This window comes from Coffea arabica, chromosome 7e (assembly GCF_036785885.1).
Source record: "Coffea arabica cultivar ET-39 chromosome 7e, Coffea Arabica ET-39 HiFi, whole genome shotgun sequence".
Classification (NCBI taxonomy): Eukaryota; Viridiplantae; Streptophyta; class Magnoliopsida; order Gentianales; family Rubiaceae; genus Coffea; species Coffea arabica.
The window spans coordinates 19,866,530-19,885,193 of NC_092323.1; the positions used below are offsets into that span (position 1 = coordinate 19,866,530).

Sequence of the window (18,664 nt, forward strand, 5' to 3'; positions counted from 1 at the left end):
AATTACTGTTTCCCTGCACCAACAATATGGCTGAGTATGAAGCTTGTATTTTTGGATTGAAAATGGCATTGGACATGGAAATCAAGGAACTGATAGCATTCAGTGATTCTGATTTACTTGTGCACCAAACGCTTAAGCAGTGGATAACTCGTGATTCAAAAATTATGCTGTATCATTGTAGTCTGCTTAGCTTGGCCAACAAATTCAGAAATTTGAAACTCATACATATTCCCCGCACTCGTAACACCTTTGCTGATGCTTTAGCTACTCTGTCTTCGATGATCCAACATCCAGATGAGTTGGTGATTGAACCTATACAAATTCAACTTCAGGATAGACCAGTGCATTGTCTGGTTATGGAAAGGGTTGCTGAGGGTCGTCCCTGGTACAGTGATATTAAGGAATTCATTAAAACGCGATCCTACCCTCCTGACGCTGATTCGGTTACAAAGGGTTTCTTACGCAGAATGTCATCAAGATTCTTCTTAAATGGATAAGTGCTATACAAGAAAATATCTGATTTGGGTCTTCTGAGATGCATTGATGAAGAGGAAGCTGATTATATAATGAAGGAAGTGCATAGTGGGATTTGTGGGTCACACATGAATGGGCATCTATTGGCTAAGAAGATCATGAGAACAGGATATTTTTGGCTTACCATGGAGCATGACTGTGTAGATTTTGTTAGAAAGTATGTTAAGTGTCAAGTGCTTGGTAATGTTATTCCTACAGAATTGCATAGTATGACTGTTCCATGGCCATGTTCAATCTGGGGAATAGATGTGATCGAAACTATTGATCCTCCTGCTTCAAATGGGCATCGATTCATCTTAGTGGCGATTGAATATTTCATCAAATGGGTTGAGGTCGCGTCCTATAAGCATGTTACTAAGAAAGTGGTGTCGAATTTCTTGAGAAATAATATCATCTGTCGTTTTGGGGTACTAGAAACATTAATTACCGATAATGCCAAGAACCTCAATAATGATATGGTGGATGGATTATGTGAACAGTTCAACATCAGACATCGAAATTTTGCCATTTACAGGCCTCAGATGAATGGAGCCGTCGAAACCGCAAATAAGAATTTGAAGAAAATCATTCGTAAGATGACTGAAGCACACAGGGATTGGCATGAGAAGCTACCTTATGCGCTGACGGCATACAGAACTACTATCAGGACTTCTACCTGAGCGACTCCTTACTCTCTTATGTATGGAATGGAAGCAGTTTTGCCTGCAGAAGTTAAAATTCCTTCCTTACGTATTCTGATGGAAGCTCAGATAGAAGAAGCTGAATGGGTCAGAGAACGTCATGAGCAATTGTCTCTGATTGATGAAAAGAGGTTGAATGCCATCTGTCATGAACAATGTTATCAGCAGCGAATGGCTCGGGTTTACAACAAAAAAGTTAAGCCCCGTCTGTTTGAAGTTGGAGATAAGGTTTTGAAACGGATTCTTCCAATGCAAGATAAGACTAAAGGGAAGTTTGCTCCCAATTGGCAAGGACCATTCATTGTTAAGAAAGTGCTATCCGGAGGAGCGCTTATTCTTATGGAAATGGACGGCCAAGTTTTTTCCCAACCAATCAATGCAGACATGTGCAAAAAGTTTTTCATTTGATTATAAAAAATTTTCTTTAAAAATACTGCAAGAGACGGATTTAAGGCATACTTCCTCTCATTTTTCCATTTCGATACTCTATCCCCAATTTATTTTCCCTTTTGGCTTTTCATAACCACCTTCTCTTTTCGCTTGGCGGTCCCTTAAGATCACTAACCCCATACTGGGGCAATTTTGTTTCTTAAAAAAAAAGAAAAAAAAAGAAAAGAAAAAGATGGAAAAAAAGAAGAAAAGAAAAAAAAAGAAAAAGAAAGAGAGAAAAAGAAAATAGAGAAATTTTTTCAGAATTAAACTGGGGCAGATTTTACCTTTTCCAACCCTAGATCGGAGCAAGTTTTTGAAAGAATGCTATCTCAATTGATTACAAACCCATCATATGATCCGTTGTCAAACCTTCCAACCCTTAACCTTTTCTTTATTACTTTATCCGATCCTACTCACAAGAGCCAAAATTGCCAATTTTCATCTTTTGCAGTATTTTGGAGAAAATTTTTTCTTAGTCAACTGGCAAATGATATAAATACAACTTTTCTGAAACATGTCAGAGAAGATTGTCTCACTAATGCTACTCATTATCAAAATATGACTGGATTGATATAATTGGGGTTAAAATTGTCTTGTCTATGTCTTTAGGTGAAAACCTGAAAGGGCACCTTCTAAAAAAAAAAAGAGAAGAAGAAAGAAAAAAAATAAAAAGAAAAAAATAATAATAATAAAAATATTAAAAAAAAGAAAATGAAAGGGTGGGGGTAACCTTAGTGAAAACCCGAAAGGGCGCTAAGGTAGGGTTTTGGAATACAAGAAGATCGTGAATGCAGAACGAGATGCTGAGGTCTGAAAGCTGGTGACTATGTTGATTTGGATCTCTTTCATACTGTTATTCTTTTGCCGACAATGAATTCCAAAATGGATGACGTCGAAGGGGTCAGATGGGGCATTTTTCTTCATCAAGAGCCGTCCTCTAAATATCTATCCAACTTTTGATCCTTGGATCCTTGTTCATAAGTTCAACAATTTTGTTTTAATACTCTATTTACTATTTTATTTATTTATTATGTATCAGTTGTTTATTTCATATCAGCCTTATTGCGTGATAAATAACACATTTTTCAATTATTTATATTCCTCATTTTTTTTGGTCTCATTCAAATGACAATCCCCTATAATTCATCCCAAAGAAGTCATGGAATTGAAAGTCCTATGATAATATAATAAAGTATGGTCAATTGATATTTGGCAGTTGCAGAGATTCTGAAGGGGTTGTTGACCGAACCCGAAGGAGCGATTTATCAATATTGAAACTCATGTTTACATGGTTCTCAAGACAAAGGGATCACATGGTGGTGGCAGTGTTTTCATCACAGTTGTTTCTTTTCCTTTGTTCCTTTTTGCAGGAAAACTTACGTGACACAATACTGATTCAGTTGAGCATGATTCACACTAGAGCAAATGGTAGAAGGATTGAGTTTCAAGTTTTGCTGTACATTTTTGAAGAAAGAAAAATCATTATTCCCTTTCTTTTAAAGTTCGAAAAATCAAGAAAAGTTGTAAGTCCACCAGGTAAGTTTGTCTTGGTTTCTTACCTTTTGAACAACATGCATTCTGATCTTTCAGTTCGATAGCATAGAACTTGTGCTTCCAATTCTTCCGCTAGTTATTTGAGCTCGAATTTAATCCTACCCATTATCTGGGTTTCGAGCATATTTTCATTCTCTTGACGGGCATCTGGGTTTGGATTCAGTCCTATTGAGCAAAAAAAAAAAAAAAAAGGAAAGAATCAAATTTAATTTCCTGTTGGAGCGTAATCGCATCCCTCCGCGCATCTTTTTTTCCGGAAAATCAAATTTAATTTCCTGTTGGTGAGTCTCAGCGTCCACCGCGCACCCTTCTATTTGAGCGTAATCGCGTAATTTCCTGTTGGAGCGTAATCGCGTCCCTCCGCGCATCTCTTTTTCCAGAAAATCAAATTTAATTTCCGGTTGGTGAGTCTCAGCGTCCGCCACACACCTTTCAACCCCTTCTAGACAATCACATTTAATTATCTTGTGTTTCGTATTAGAAGTTCTGAGAGTTCAGACTTTTTCAACTTTGCAAAGATCACAGATAGTCAGTGCACATGTTTCATTGTGGATCACTTATTTTTGAACTACGTGTAACCTGATTCCCATGGCGGGATACGTATGCAACTCTACATGAGTTCGGTCACGTGTTTTGCAATTTCATTACATCTTTTGTTCAATAATTTTAGCCAAATGTTGGCTTGTTGTTTTAGTCCAAGTGCAGTTAGAAGAAACAGGTAAATAATTTGGTGTCTACATCTTTGTCTTGAATTTCTTTGAAACTCTAGACAAAGAGGGGCGAGTTGTAGACACCAAATTTTTATTAAATATTAATATTTTTTTGAATTTTTTCTATTTAATAATTTATTTATTTTCTTACATTTTTATGTGCATTTTTCTTATTTTTGCAGGTTTGTTTTAAAAAAATAAGAAAAATAAGAAAAAAAAAACCAGCTAAACCCATTTGACAAAAATCCCTTGGTTCCCTCCTTATTCTCGGGGACTGACTGAAGAAAAAACGGCAATTTGGGGCTCAAAAAAAAATGTACTCTATCGGCTCTGACACAGGGAGACCATCCCTTGGACAAGAAAGATACCAACTCCCCATCTTTTTCCCTCAATTTACTCTTCATTCGGCTCTCTGGAGGAGAACAGACAAGACCATCAGACAACGAAAGACTCCACTCAAAAAAAAAAAAAACTCGCTCGGCATTTTGGGTTTTGGCTTTCAACTCACAATTTTTATTGAACACCCACACACAAACAAAAAAAAAATACTCTCTCGGCATTTTGGCAAACAAAAGGGGAAACAAATTGTCAGACCATTGAGGCTTAGGAATCTGATCACAAACCTCAACTACCAGTGATTGCAATCTTCTTGAGGTTTTTTTTTTCTTTATTTTTTTAGTTTCGTTTTTCACATTTAATTCATATTTCGTTGCTTATTTCCCCCTGTTTTTGTTGCCTTGCATTGTTGTTGTTGTATTGTTAAAATTTGGGAAATGGCATGAACCAGATTTAGGAAAAGGAAATGTTTCTTATGTATGCATTTTAACCGTTTGAAGAAATGCCAAGATGGAAAATCGGATTAAAATGTTAATTTTGTACATGCATTGTTGTTAAAATGAATAATCATGACTAGTTACTGGTTTGGGGGGTTTGTTTAATTAAGTTTTGTGTCATTTTTGTAGTCTAAAAGGCAACAAAAGAAAAATGAATTTTAGGGGCTGTTTTGCTTTAATTTAGCCTTTTTATGTTGTTTTCTTGTCAAATCAAAATCATAGTTGTATTGTAGGAATCATAAGGAGTGTTGTACTACAATTTTTATGATTTTTGGTGAAAGATATGGTGATTTGAAAAAAATAAAAACTGGGCTGTCTTTTGCTATTTTGGTCACTTTCGGATTTTTTTTTTTTGTAAAAACTAACACCGGAAATGGATTCTACGCGAAAAATCGAGTGAGGGAGTGTATTTTGATGAAATTCGGTGACCAGAGAGGTCGCCGGCGACCACCGACGACGGCGATCCGGTGGCGGCGGCGCCACCGGCGACCACCATGGCCACCAGCTGAAGCTTCTTTAGCTGGCCGAAGAAGAAGAGAAGAAACGGAAGTAAAGGAGAAATAGAGAAGAAAAAAGAAAGAAAAGAAAAGAAGAAAAACAAAGGGGTTTTGGGCTAATGTTTTTTTTTCGGTGGGCTTGTGGCTGTGTTTTGTTTTATTTCTTTTGGGTTTCGGTTGGGCCGGAGGTTTAGAACCCATGCATTTCTGGGTCGGGTTTGAGTAATAAAATGACGGGCTGGCCTGCTCGTTTCTCTGGATTTTTGGCTGGGCTTAGGTAGTTTTCGGCCCAAAGAAATAAATAATTGCCCATGGCCTGTTTTCTTAAGAAGATCTGATTACGATTTGCACTTTGGCCCCTGATCGTTGGAGTAGTTTCACTGTGGCCTAGAACATTTTAAATTTCTTTCACTTTGGTCCTTAATTAATTACATTTTTGTCCCTAAATTTTATCTTTCATTTAATTTTGACCCCTAAACTTTGGAAAAATATAATTTTGTCCCCAAAAGTTTCTTCAATTTTTGCAATTCAGTCCCTGGTGAATTTTGACTCTCTTTTATTATGATTGTTTCTTTTCTTTAATAGTTAATTATATTACTTTTGAGTATATTTAACTTGTAATTTTTAGATGTTCTTAAATTTCTGTACCTTTGACATGTTAAGGTGAATTTAGTACTTTTATTGTTATTATTATTATTGTTTTTTTTCAATTAAATTGGTGCCATGATCCTTTTGTTCATTTTGAGTATAAATAGGGTAATTCGACTCCATTTAGTCACCACTTCAAAAGGGAGGTACCCCTATTATTATTTCAATATCAATTATGTGCTCTTATGTGTTCCTATGTGTTTACTTTTTTTTATATGCTTTATTTATTTGATTTAAATGTTCATTCAAATTTTCTTATATTTGTTTTAGTTAATTTTTTTTATAATTATTTGAGAAGCATTTAAATACCTCAAAAATGTAATAGATAGGATAATTATATTTGTTTTATTATATTTTCCCCTTTTTAGATTGTAATTAGGTTCCCTGTTGTAATAGATAGGGTAGATAGGATTTTATTTATTTTCCCATTTTAGGTTGTAGTTAGTCTCCCCGATATAGTAGATAGATTGTGTGTTTATATGGTTTATGTGTTATATGCTTTATCCGTTTTTCTTAAGATTTTTGCATTTAGATATTATGTTTACGTGTTACGTGCTATGTGCTTTTATGTGTTTATTTGTTTTAATTTATGCCTCATCTGTTTTACTATGTATTATTAATGCATGGCGTCACCACACTAGTTCAACGCTAGTTGTGGCTTCTCCCTCCGCTTACTTGTTAGTCCAACGCTAGTAAGGTTTTTTTTGGAAATGGGTTAGTCCAATGCTATACCCTTATATCATTCGTGCGTTAGATTCATCCTTGTGTGATATTCATTACATTTTCAAGCATATTTTATATTTTTAGGATCTTTTCTCGTTTGCATAATATTGTCTATTATATTATCCTCAATCCTTTACCCTCTATATGTGTTAATCATATCATTTAGAATTGCATTTCATTTAAACTAGATCATTTGCTTGTCTATGTTAGGAAAATTATTCTTTGAACATGGGAAATGGGTGATTATAACTTTTTAGTTTAAATACCCTATTAATCCCTATATAAGAAAATTATGTCACGAGTTTTTGTCTCCCACACCCCTTACATTGCATTCCCTTTTTCTTTGATCACTTATATCTATGTATATAATTTAATTTCTTTTCTTTTCTTTTAATTTCATCATTCGCATACATGTGACACTTTCAAGGAATCATTTTGGCCTTCGCAATTAATGCGATTGGTTCAATTAAACCCTGGAATGAACATTTTGCCCTTTTCGATTTTTTTTATATTTGCATCCATGTAGGAAACATCCAAACATGATAAAATTAAGGGTTAGATTAGGAAAATTTTGACTAAACCTCGCAACTAGCTTAGACTAGGTTGAAAGGGTGCCTTAGGTTTGAGTTGATCAAACTTTTGCCTTCCCTTTCTTCAATCGTGACTCCCGAATCCATTTTCTCTTGTTTTTTAAAGACCTGGAGTTGTCAAAAAGGGTTTTATCTTATTTTATTTTTATTTTTGTCAAAAAATATTTTCTTTGTGGTGATTTGGTACACCCAAACTCAATACCAAGTGGCGACTCCTATTTTTTCTTCAAAACTCTTTTAGACTAAATTTTGGACCCAAATTGTCGCATTTTTTTAAAGTCCCATTTTAGGTCCTTTTCACTTTTTTTTAAATGAAAATCATATCTTTTATAAATACCTTTTATTCTTATTTTTCCATTGCGAAAAACGGGACGCGGCATTAAGTAGAGGAACTAAGGGAGGTCAGTGTAATTTTCAAAAATTGGGGGGAGCTGAGTGAAATTGTCAGAAATCTCAAGGGAGGTTTCTGAAATTATCCCAAAGAAAATGAACATGGCAACAATCTTAGTTAAATTGGTTTTAAAAAATAAAAAAGGCAAGGGATGACAGTAGTTGTCGCCAGAAGAAGAAGAAGAGATGGAGTTGATTTTTTAAAGGAGAAAAATATTTCAATCCTTTTGGCCAAATTGAATCAAAAAAGGGAAGGAAAATTTAGCTAAAATGAGCAAAATTTCTGTTGTAAAAAATGTAGGCAATACATGTATCAAAAAGATATGCTACTATAGTAACTTGGCTTTCTTCTTTTATACAAGGATACAAGGTAGACTAGTAAGGCTTGGCTATGCTACGCATAGGGGTGCAAACGAGCCGAGTCGAGTCGAGTTTTGAACTTATCGAATCGAGTTAAGGTTGTTTATATGCGAGCTCGAGTTCAAGCTCGAGCTCGTCGAGCTCGAAAAATCAAGCTCGAGCTCAGCTCGATGTAAGAAAAGGCAAACTCGAGATCGACTTGTTTATGGCTCGCGAGCTTAGCTCGAATTCTGGCTCGTGAATAGCTCGAGTTGCGCTCGATTTTCTAGCTCGCATGAAGCTCGAAGGCAGCTCGATTTCTAGCTCGTTAGGAGCTCGAGTTCGAGCTCGAAAATAGCTCGAAAATTTCTGGAAATTTAAGCACGAAACAGCACTAATACAATCATAATTTCCAAATGTCCACTAACACAAATTCTCCAAAATTATCCACTAATACAAATTAACAGTTTCTGCCATCATAAGAACAAAAGAACCACACTTTGAAACCTCTATCAAGCAATATAAAATTCAGCTAAACAAGCATTTCACTAATGCAAGAAGTTGTAGAAGAATTGGAATTGCATTCTGCCAGGAAAAGAACTTATACCTGCATAACAAGAATACGAGATAGTGAATAAATTATTTGAATAGCAGGATGTGAAGACAAACGAAAATAGTTCTTTTTTTTTCACCTAAAGCAGCAAAGAAGCACATGGTAACTGGATTCCATTGTTTTTCCTATTGTCCATTTTGCCGACTGCCCCACAAAAGCTCGAAAGCAATTAAAACAAAAAAGAAATACAACATTCCATCAAAATCTAAAGATATTCAAGACTGACATGAATCTATTGCAAGCAATAGTTCAAAAAATAAAAATTTCTTATAAGATTAAAATACTTCAGTTTCACCACTCTCTTCAATATCACATGCTTAGTATACAATGATGCTAGCATAGTTAAAAAACATGGCTTGAGGATGACAATACCGTGTCAAGAAACAAAGGCTCATCAGCTTCTAGAAAAATGTTGTTAGTGCTCCTATAAAGTTCAAAGTCCCACTTTTCACCTCTTCCATAACGGCCACTAGTTATCCAATCAACAATGAGCAAGTTGGAGCTGGAGCTGGCACCAAAAAGCTGCTATTACCAGTAGCTTTAAAACTCAGGAAAGATATTGTACAAGATAAGTAGGATACTAGATTATACTTCTTTTAGACAATTGCAACCTTTATGCTTTGAGTTTATTAGTTAAACAGTAAAGCTGGAATTTTGGGACCTTGAAAAGCAAGCATTTTTGCATGTGACTGTCTTATGAAACATGATATATGGCCACAGAGAATGTATGTATAACGCATGGCCTTAATATCACAACAAGGCCAAGGATAGATGTTAAACTATTTTTTTAGGCATTCAGAATACTATATGTTTGGGGATTCTACGTTTTTTGTCCGAAATGTGCTTGATGTCAATCAGCATCTGCAATTCCTCTCTGAACTATAGTGGCTCTGGATTCTGAAATTTAGAAAGCCTATCTTGTCTAACCTTTGATTACCAAAAAAAGTTTTACTTTAATCCAGGAGATACTGGTTTTAAGGTGATTTAGCTAGATTAGTTCTGAGCATATACTGCTTCTGGACAAAAACTCAACCAGATTGAACCTTACTATGAAATTTTAGTTCTCCAAAATCAAAATGCGCAATTTTAGTTCCTAACAATGTCCAACATCCTGATACATAAATTACAGGGATTATATCAATACAGTAACATCTGAAAATTTTTATTAAATTGAAGATAAATCTGCAGCAATTGTGAAAGAAAGAAAAGATGGAGGAGAAAATTTTCAAGTATAAATGTCTGAAATAGAATTAACATACTAGAAGATTGGAAAACTGGAAAATTCAAATACAATATATCTTATTGTCTTTTCCTTGAGAAAGAAAGACCAAAAAAAAAAAGAAGTCGAATAAAGGGATTTGAGTTTTCCAAATCATCCAGCACGAAAGACGAGCATTTTTCTGGAACATCTTCCATCCAAGGTAAAATGGATTTGCAGGCCAACCAGGGGAAGCTAAGTCAAATGCCCCAAAGCATGTAAAATAATTCATTATTATAATCCAATCGGTTAGCCGCAGAGCATATAAAATAATTCAGTATTACAATCCAATTAATTAGCAAGGATGTTGCTCCCCTTTTGACATGAATTTCAATTCAGTATTGTAATCCAATTAGTTATTGAACAAACATAACTTAACCAATTAGCTCTTGTTTTTGTCGTAATCTCTTCCAAAATAGATGTCTGAAATAGAATTAACATTCTATAGCGAAACAAACACAATAAGTGGACCCAATCTTATGGAATGATAACTGCACCGACACTCAATCTTAAGCAATTCAGTCTCGAATTTCATTTACCCCTTGTTATTACTACTTCAAAGCAGAGCAAAGTGGATCACCTTCCAGAATCCAAAGAAAAAGGAAAAGGAAAAGAAAAAAACCTCAGTACATACCTGCAAAATCTAGGGACAAAATCCAGTGGACTGATATGAGGATGATGGTAAGGAGTGGTGGAGATGGGCTCAGCGGGTGGTACACTGGCGACGCTGGAAAAGCTTAGACAAAGCCCGGAGATGGCCTTCCAGATCCTCGTCCGTCAGTCGGCCTTCGTCAGTGGGTTGCGCACTCAGATTCTTGCGCGACTTGGAGGTTGCTGAAGTGGAGCTGGCGGAAGTGGTGGAGATGGAGCTACTGCACAGCGATGGCGGTGGCGGAAGTGGGAGGAAGTGGTGGAGATGGAGCTACTGCGCAGCGATGGCAGTGGCGGAAGTGGCGGAAGTGGGAGGAAATGGCAGTAGCAGTAGCAGCAACGGCAGTGGCCGAAGTGGGAGGAAGTGGAAAGGGAGCTAGCAGCAGCAGCGATGGCAGTGGGAGTTTGGGACAGTCGGTCGGCGGAGAGGAGTTAACCTAATCGAAGGAAGGAGGAAAGTTTAGACTTTAGACTACTGTGGCCGAAATCGATTGTAGCTTAGACTCCAGTCAAGTGTGCAGAAAGTTGTAATTTTTAATTGATTCAGGGGTATTTTTATAATTTCACATTTACTCGAGCCAAACGAGCGGCTCGTCGAGCTATCGAGCCTAAGAAATGAAGGCTCGAGCTCGCCTCGTGTGTCTTGACGAACGGCTCGAGCTCGGTCAACACGAGCTCGAGCCGAGCTTTGACTCGAGCTGCTCGCGAGCAGCTCGAGTCGTGAGCAAGCCTAGCTACGCACAGCCAGGTCCCACCTTGAAGTGTTTAAGGGTAGCAAAATTTGAAGGAATGTTTCTGAATTGAGTGTCATGCGTAAATGTATATGTGAAGTATGTATATTACTAAAATAGAGAGAAATTGGATTATTAGCATTTAAAATGAACTTACTTTACCACTTAATATATTATATGATTTTCTTGTGAATTTTAGTTGAATTCATTAATATTAATATTTAGCAGCATTTTAAAATATTTTAAAATATTTAGCATCATTTAAACTTGTATAAACCAACTAAAATTACCGCCAAATATAATATGAACTTTTCCTATCAATTTTATTTTAATTCATCTATGAAGGCAATGAAACAGGAACAACAGTGCATGATCTATACACTGAACTTTTGAAATTTTGGTCTTGGACTTGCACATTACAGTTTGCTAGTATTGATTGACATAAAAATCTGTTATTACATCCTTTATCAGCTGAGTGAAGAATTTTATTAACTTGTCTAATTGATTTTTTTCTTTGTTTTGACTATCAAAATTTAGCTGATAATGAAACAGACATTCAATTAGCTTAGCTATCCATCAAAGAAATTAGCAAGCATCTTCAACATGAAAATTTAAAAATGATCACAAAAATAGAAAAACAAATCTAAATAGACTAATCAATTTCAAAGTTCGTTGCCAGAGTTTACAATGATAAGTCACACAGTATATACGATTCAATAGTAAGTAGCTACCAGTAGTTTACTTACGAAACTTGTAAATATCAAGTAAACTTAACCAGCATTTTATCAAACATTATGTAGGCTAGTTATGAGTAATGTGACTAACCTAAAGTAAAGTGCTGGACAAAGTAAAATCTTGAATGCTGAAGGCAATGCTGCAAAATCAAAACACAAAACATGTAAAAGCATCTATATCTTACTACAATAAGATATAAATGCATAGAGATGGTGAAGAAAAAGCTAAGAAAAATTGTATTACCAAATGATGAGAAAGCAAGAAAGTGAAGGAAGCTTTCTTTCTACTATGTGGGGACGAGAAATAAAACAGAATAACAGTTGGTAGTGTATGTAGCAGTGTGTACTATACTATTCAAGGTTTGTTTGTTGATAATAATTTCATCTAAAAAAGTAGTCTATGAAACTAAACTAATGTAGTACTTTGTATTTCAATCTAATGGTTATGAAAAGATGAAGTACAACTGACAATTCATAAAAGGTTGACATTCTTGTGAAGGACAACCTAACTCTAAGGAAAAAAGTAATTGTCTAATCTAATTAGATAATTGTCAAAAAGTGGAGTAGGTGAAGAATGCTTGCATTATTTGACTTATTACAAGCAAAGGAGAGGAAAAACAGGAGAACCAAACAATCTGTAAGCTTCCTTGTTGAATAATCTAATAATTCAACGGCTAAGAAAAACGTTTTTCTCTCCAAATTAGATAGAACTTATAATCAATAGCTTTATTGAATAATCTAATAATCTGATGGCAAAAAAATAATGACAAAAATAAATGCAAATCTAACGGCTACCATTAAAACAAAAAAAATAGAAGAGCATTTTAATGAAATATAATAAATATATATATTTCTCATGTAGACGTTAATGCATTCCTTTGATTAATAAAGGAAAAAATTTATAGTAATAAAAAGCAAATATTAACATATAAATGAAATAAAATAAATTTGATAACAAAAATATATAATATCTTAAGTGGCAATGTCAGTTCATTTGTATAACCTTAAATGCTAATAGAAATATGAATAAACATAAGTCAAAAGTTACCAAATATTTCAATATGAAAAAATTAAAATAAAATTGAAACAGAAAAATGCACGTTGCATTAAGTAGCGATAATAATCTTTTTCTTTATAATAAGATGGAATTAGTTTTAAATAATCTTTTGCATTAAATTAACAAAATAGCAAAAAATAAAAAATATTTTGTCAAATATAATTTTAAATGACAATTCACATTGAAATAAATATAAATTCAAATAATAATGATAATGATAATAATATTGTAGTTCGATTACATTTGACCAAGACATAAGTTATTTTGTCAAATATAATTTCAAATGATAATGTAAATAGTAATAAATGTAAATTCTAATTGAATTATATCTATCCAAAGTGTAAAGATTGAAATAATTCAACCTTATAAAGGAATGCCAAATCCAGTCCAATTTAGGTCATTGAGCAATGAAAATTGCTACAATAACTTTAGACATTCAGCAAATCCAAAGAGAAAGAAAAAATAAATAAAAGCTCAAAATTTACCTATAGTGCCACGTGTCATTAAGGAAAGTTGTTACAGTAAATTTTAGATGACTTTTATGTCTCATGTTTAGGACTTGATTTGTACAATAATGTGTACAATTTTTGTGGAAATTGTTTCCTGTGCAATAGTGAAGTTACATGTGATTTTGACTAATTGGACAGGAAAAGCACTTTATGATTGTGGGAAAAACTTACATGTGATCTTAAAAATTTTTATTTTACAACATAGTGTATGATATGGTCAACATTTGTGCAACTATATAAATATTTGGGATTGAGTTGGATTTGAATTGACTTTAATGTGTCATATTACGGCTTATATAGTTGAGCTAAAATGAGTTTTTGAATAAGGCATTCAAATATTGTTTGTTCATGGTTCAGTGTTGAAACCTTTTATTTTATGGATTAATCTTTCCTACACACATTGTCAACATTGAATAAATGACAACTATGCAAAATTTGAATTTGAAATTCAACTTTTGCATACATGTCATGAATCAAACGGTGATAGTGTATACACTGTCAATGTATGTAAAAATTTACTCTTATTTTATATATACAATATCCATTTTTTTAAGTAATGACTTGAAAGTTGGGAAAAGTGTCCAATTCAACGTGTTACAGTAAATAATATAGAGTAAATCTTTCCTACACTGACGGTGTATACACTATCATCGTTGGATTTATGACATGTGCGCAAAAGTTGAATTTCAAATTCAAATTTTACATAGTTGTCATTCATCCAATGCTAATAATGTATACACTATCAGTGTAGGAAAGATTAATCCAATAATATAAGAGGGAAAAAATTCAAAGAACCTTCAATCTAGAAGCGGCTTTTATATTCTTCAAAACACATTTCTGCAGTTGTTTCCTTAAAAATCAGGTTGTCGATTTGTATTCCAATGTATTCCAGTATATATGGAGTAACATGACTGAGACATTCTTGTCAATTTTTTTTTTTAAATGTTACATATTTTTCATTTAAAATTTAGATCGTAAAAATATACTATCTAATTCTCTCAAACTTAAAATTGTTTTCTTCCCTTATCTTATAATTAAGGCATTACTGTCACACCCAATTTTCTAAAGTCCGGATAGATATCTAGAATTTTATATGTTTAAAAATAATATTGTAATTTTTGTAGATTTACAACTCTTAAAATCACAACGTGTGTAATATTACCAGATTCTTTTGTCAAAAGCCGGCTATGCTGACATATATCCTACTTTAAGGAAGAGTCTTAAGTACATTACTTGTCTTTATTTTATTACTAATTTTCTTTTAGTTTAATTTACAGGAAAAGGAGTTTTCAATAGTTATAAATTTACTGGGAGGCTGCAATGGAGCTTCGAGAAACGCACAACTCTAAAGCATCTTGTCTTTGTTATGGAATGTATTTTTTTAACTCCTATCAACAACTACTCTTAGAGTATATTGCACACAGATATTATTGCAACGAAGGCTAAAGCTATAATTTGTGGTGATGACAAAATATGTAACATGTACCGTGTTTAGGGCCATATTTGCATACATTAATACATTCTATGAACATACACTCAATGAACTTAACATCATGTAACTTATACTCTATGAACTTGATATGATTGCCACACTTGATTATATTGTCTAGGGCCAAATTTACACAATTTTTTGTACTTGCATCTTATAAATTCTTATCTTTTATGATTTAAGCATGAGAAAATATCTTTTTTTTTTGGGGAAAACTAAAAGCAAAAGTTATTGATGTTCTTACATAAATCATTCGCTAGAAACTTGCTCGACAAGAACTTGCAAAATTTATCAGGTTTCAGAAATATATGCTTATCTGAGAGAATTCTTTTTTGTCTGTCGAAAACTCACTTGAAATTAGTAATGAATTGTCACAAATTTTAGACTAGGTAAGCATGATTAACCATGTTAATGATTAAAGATATTATCAAAAAGTTGCACCTTTTTTTTTTTTTTTTGTTTTATAGCGAAAACAAAGAGTAGGTTAGCACCTAAAGAAACAAGAAAGGTAAAAGTTAGAAGTTCCGAAAATATTTTGGATGCAACATATTGGATGACATGTTATAGTTAGATGAGATAAAGTTCACATCTCAATAAAACTATATGCCAGAATCAGAATATTCACAAAGTTACAAAAGCTTCAAAGCGGAAAATTTAACATTACATGGTTTTATGAAGAAATGAAAAGAGACAAAACATGCACCTTTGTTTTAAGGAAAAGTTTTTAACAAGGGAAGGGTATGATTTAGGGATAATATCAAAAACCTCCCCTGAGATTTCTCTTAATATCACCTAACACTCTTAAGGTTTTCAAAATATCACTTACCTCCCTTACTTTTGTTATTTGTGTAACAAAAATTTAAAAATTTCTAAACTACCCTTTTGTTCATTTTGCTAAATAAAATACTTCTAAGACACTTTATTCACTCAAAAAAAATCACCATCTAAAAACCAATCTCTAGTAGTATCACCATGTCACAAAACTATAGTTCATAAAAATATAAATTTGGAAAACAAAAAAGATATTTGTAAAGAAATATACTGGGACTAATTTAACTCTATATACTTAAAATGACTTCTTATGAACCTTATATTTTTTCCCAATTTCTTCTCAAACCCTAGCCCAAGTTTTTAAGTTGCACCAATCATTATAAAATCAACTCAAAATAAACAAAGTAATCACATCCCACTCTATTACAATCTCATAAAGTAAAAGATAAATAAAATTCAATTATCTATAATTTAAAAATAAAAAATTGCATAGTCGTCCAAGAAAAGAGTAAGAGAGAATATTGGAAAAGGGGGAAAGAAAAGAAATTGTCTTTTGTTTCTTTTTATTTTTATAATTTTTTTGACTTCCATGTATTTGATATGTGAATTATGTATCAAGTGAGGTAAATTTTTTCAAAAACAAGTTTTTCAAATGCAATGCTACAGTAATACACAAATCAATTCAAAAGATATTTCATCCATACAATATATCAAACATTTCAAAAAATATTTATAGTAAAAGTTTTTCATATACACTGCTATAGTAAAATTTTTCAAAAGCACCCCCAAAAACAGCTAATCCAAATGGATAGTCTTTTTGTAATTACTAAGGGAGGTAAGTAATTTTTTAAAACCTTAGGAGTGCTAGGTGATGTTAAGAAAAACCTTAGAGGAGGTTTCTGATATTATTGCTATGATTTAAGGGGTTGGGAGAGAAAAAAGGATTTGAGTCTAGACTTTAAATTAAAAAATCAATTTCAAGGAAAGAATGAAATTGGTGAACTGATTAAGGAAAATGAATTTTTTTCTTGAATCTATATTCTTGTAACCAAAGAAACACAGAATGAAGTAAATAGTCACTTAAATATGAAATATATTCATATCAATTTTCTCAACGGTGAAATATTATTAAGAAATATAGAATAAGAAAAATACGAAATAAGAAAAAATGGCGCTTAGATTGGTTCAAAGTTCAAACTCATAAATTTAAACCTTTGTAATTGCATCAGCACTTCTTAAGATACACGAATTTCAAAGTCAATATTATAATGGGCACATACACCCCCTATGATTAAGCAGTTTAAAAAATGCACCCCTTATAATTTAAAAGTATCCACTTCCACCCCTTATACTTTAGTGAAAAATAAGATAAAATGGACACTACTAGTGAAAATTTAACCATATACTATCCAAAAACGCAACTAACCATTTGTTTATAGTAATTTTAGACTTTATTAACGTTTTCCCCACATAAATGTTTGCACTCTATAAAAGAAGATCAAACGTTTGGACTCCAATCGTGATAATTTGAATCTTTGTATAGGTTGTAAATGTTGATTAGAGATATTTATGGAAGAAAAATATTATTAAAACCTCATATAATTAGAATAAGTAACTAGTTGCACTTATTTCGTTAGGGATAACATCATAAACCTGTCCTAAGGTTTCTCTCAATATCATCTAGCATTTCTAAGATTTTAAAAATATCACTTACCTCTCTTACTTTTGTTATTTGTGTTAAAAAGTTTTTGAAAACCCTAAACTACCCTTTGCTTGCTAATAAAAATACTCTTAAACCACTTTGCTTATTTCAAGAAAACCATCACCTAAAATACAATCTCTAGTAGTACTACCGCATCACAATGCTATAGTCCACAAAAATATAATTTTGAAAAACAAAAAAGATATTTGTAAAGAAATACATTAGCAAAATTTAACTCTGTGCTCAAAACTAATTTCTTATGAGCCTTATATTTTTTTTCTAACTTCTTCTCAATCGATCCCCAAGCCTTTAAATTGTACTGATCATTAAAAAAATCAACTCAAAATAAACAAAGAAATCATATCCCATTCTATCACAATCACAAAAAGTAAAAAATAAATAAAATTCAATTTACTATAAATTATAAATTAAAAATCATATAATCATCCAAAAAAATAAATAAGAGAAAATGTTGGAGAAAGATGAATTAGAAGAAAGTGACTTTTGGTTTCTTTTTTTTTTTTGGAATTTTTTGAGCTCTATTTATTTGATTGGTAAATTACGTATTAAGTGAAGGTTAATATAATCTTTTTACAATTACTAGAGGAGGAAAGTGACATTTTCAAAACCTGTGAGGTACCAAGTGATATTAGGATAAACTTCAAGGGAGATTTCTGATATCATCCCATTTCATTATTGCAAGTTCAAAAAGTACAATTTGTTATTGTAGCTAAGCATAGTTAATGACCAATCTTAAATAGACAAATCTTAAACGGACACATTTTTGAATTTTTAGTTTGTCCTGCTTTTATGTCGATTCTTCTTTATAGTCTTTATTCCCTTCCCTGATTATTATCAGGATTCAAGTATTTGAAACTTTCTGGAAGTTGCAGCTATATAAAGTATGTCGATTCTTATATCTATCCCTGATGCATTATTAAGATTCTAAGTATTTGAAACTTTCTGGAAGTTGCAGAAATATGACATTGAGCTTCGGGTACTGTAAAAGCGTGAATTAACAAGGTATTCATCTTCAAAGAATCCGTCATAACAAGTAGCCTAATTGATTTTTTTTACCATCATGAAAAGCCAGGTTAACTTCGCTGACAATTCATTTTGCAAATTTGTTTCTTGTAAAAGCAGATACAAAGAACATTTAGGAGGAAAGACAAGCTGGAAGACGAACCAACTCAACTCAAAACAAGTTGAACTCAGCAGC

General features: G+C 32.8%; 1 protein-coding gene and 1 long non-coding RNA gene across 3 annotated transcripts; one reads left to right on the plus strand and one right to left on the minus strand.

The window, feature by feature from the left end:
• Window positions 1-1,220: 1,220 nt before the first annotated feature.
• On the plus strand, window positions 1,221-1,622 carry LOC113700694 (uncharacterized). The gene has a single exon (XM_027221154.1). The coding sequence runs from the start codon at window positions 1,221-1,223 to the stop codon at window positions 1,620-1,622; it is 402 nt and encodes a 133-aa protein (XP_027076955.1).
• Window positions 1,623-8,328: 6,706 nt separating this feature from the next.
• Window positions 8,329-10,577, minus strand: LOC113700992 (uncharacterized). Of its 2 annotated transcripts, XR_003450776.2 has the most exons (4): window positions 10,436-10,577; window positions 8,916-9,051; window positions 8,623-8,687; window positions 8,329-8,537 (listed from the first exon to the last, which is right to left on the minus strand). It is a non-coding gene; the product is annotated as an uncharacterized lncRNA (long non-coding RNA). The 2 variants fall into 2 exon arrangements; XR_003450778.2 differs by lacking the exon at window positions 8,623-8,687.
• Window positions 10,578-18,664: the final 8,087 nt, after the last annotated feature.

What these genes read in the sequence shown, in the direction of transcription:
- LOC113700694 (XM_027221154.1), top strand. Translation starts at nt 1,221, where the DNA reads ATGGAAGCAGTTTTGCCTGCAGAAGTTAAAATTCCTTCCTTACGTATT.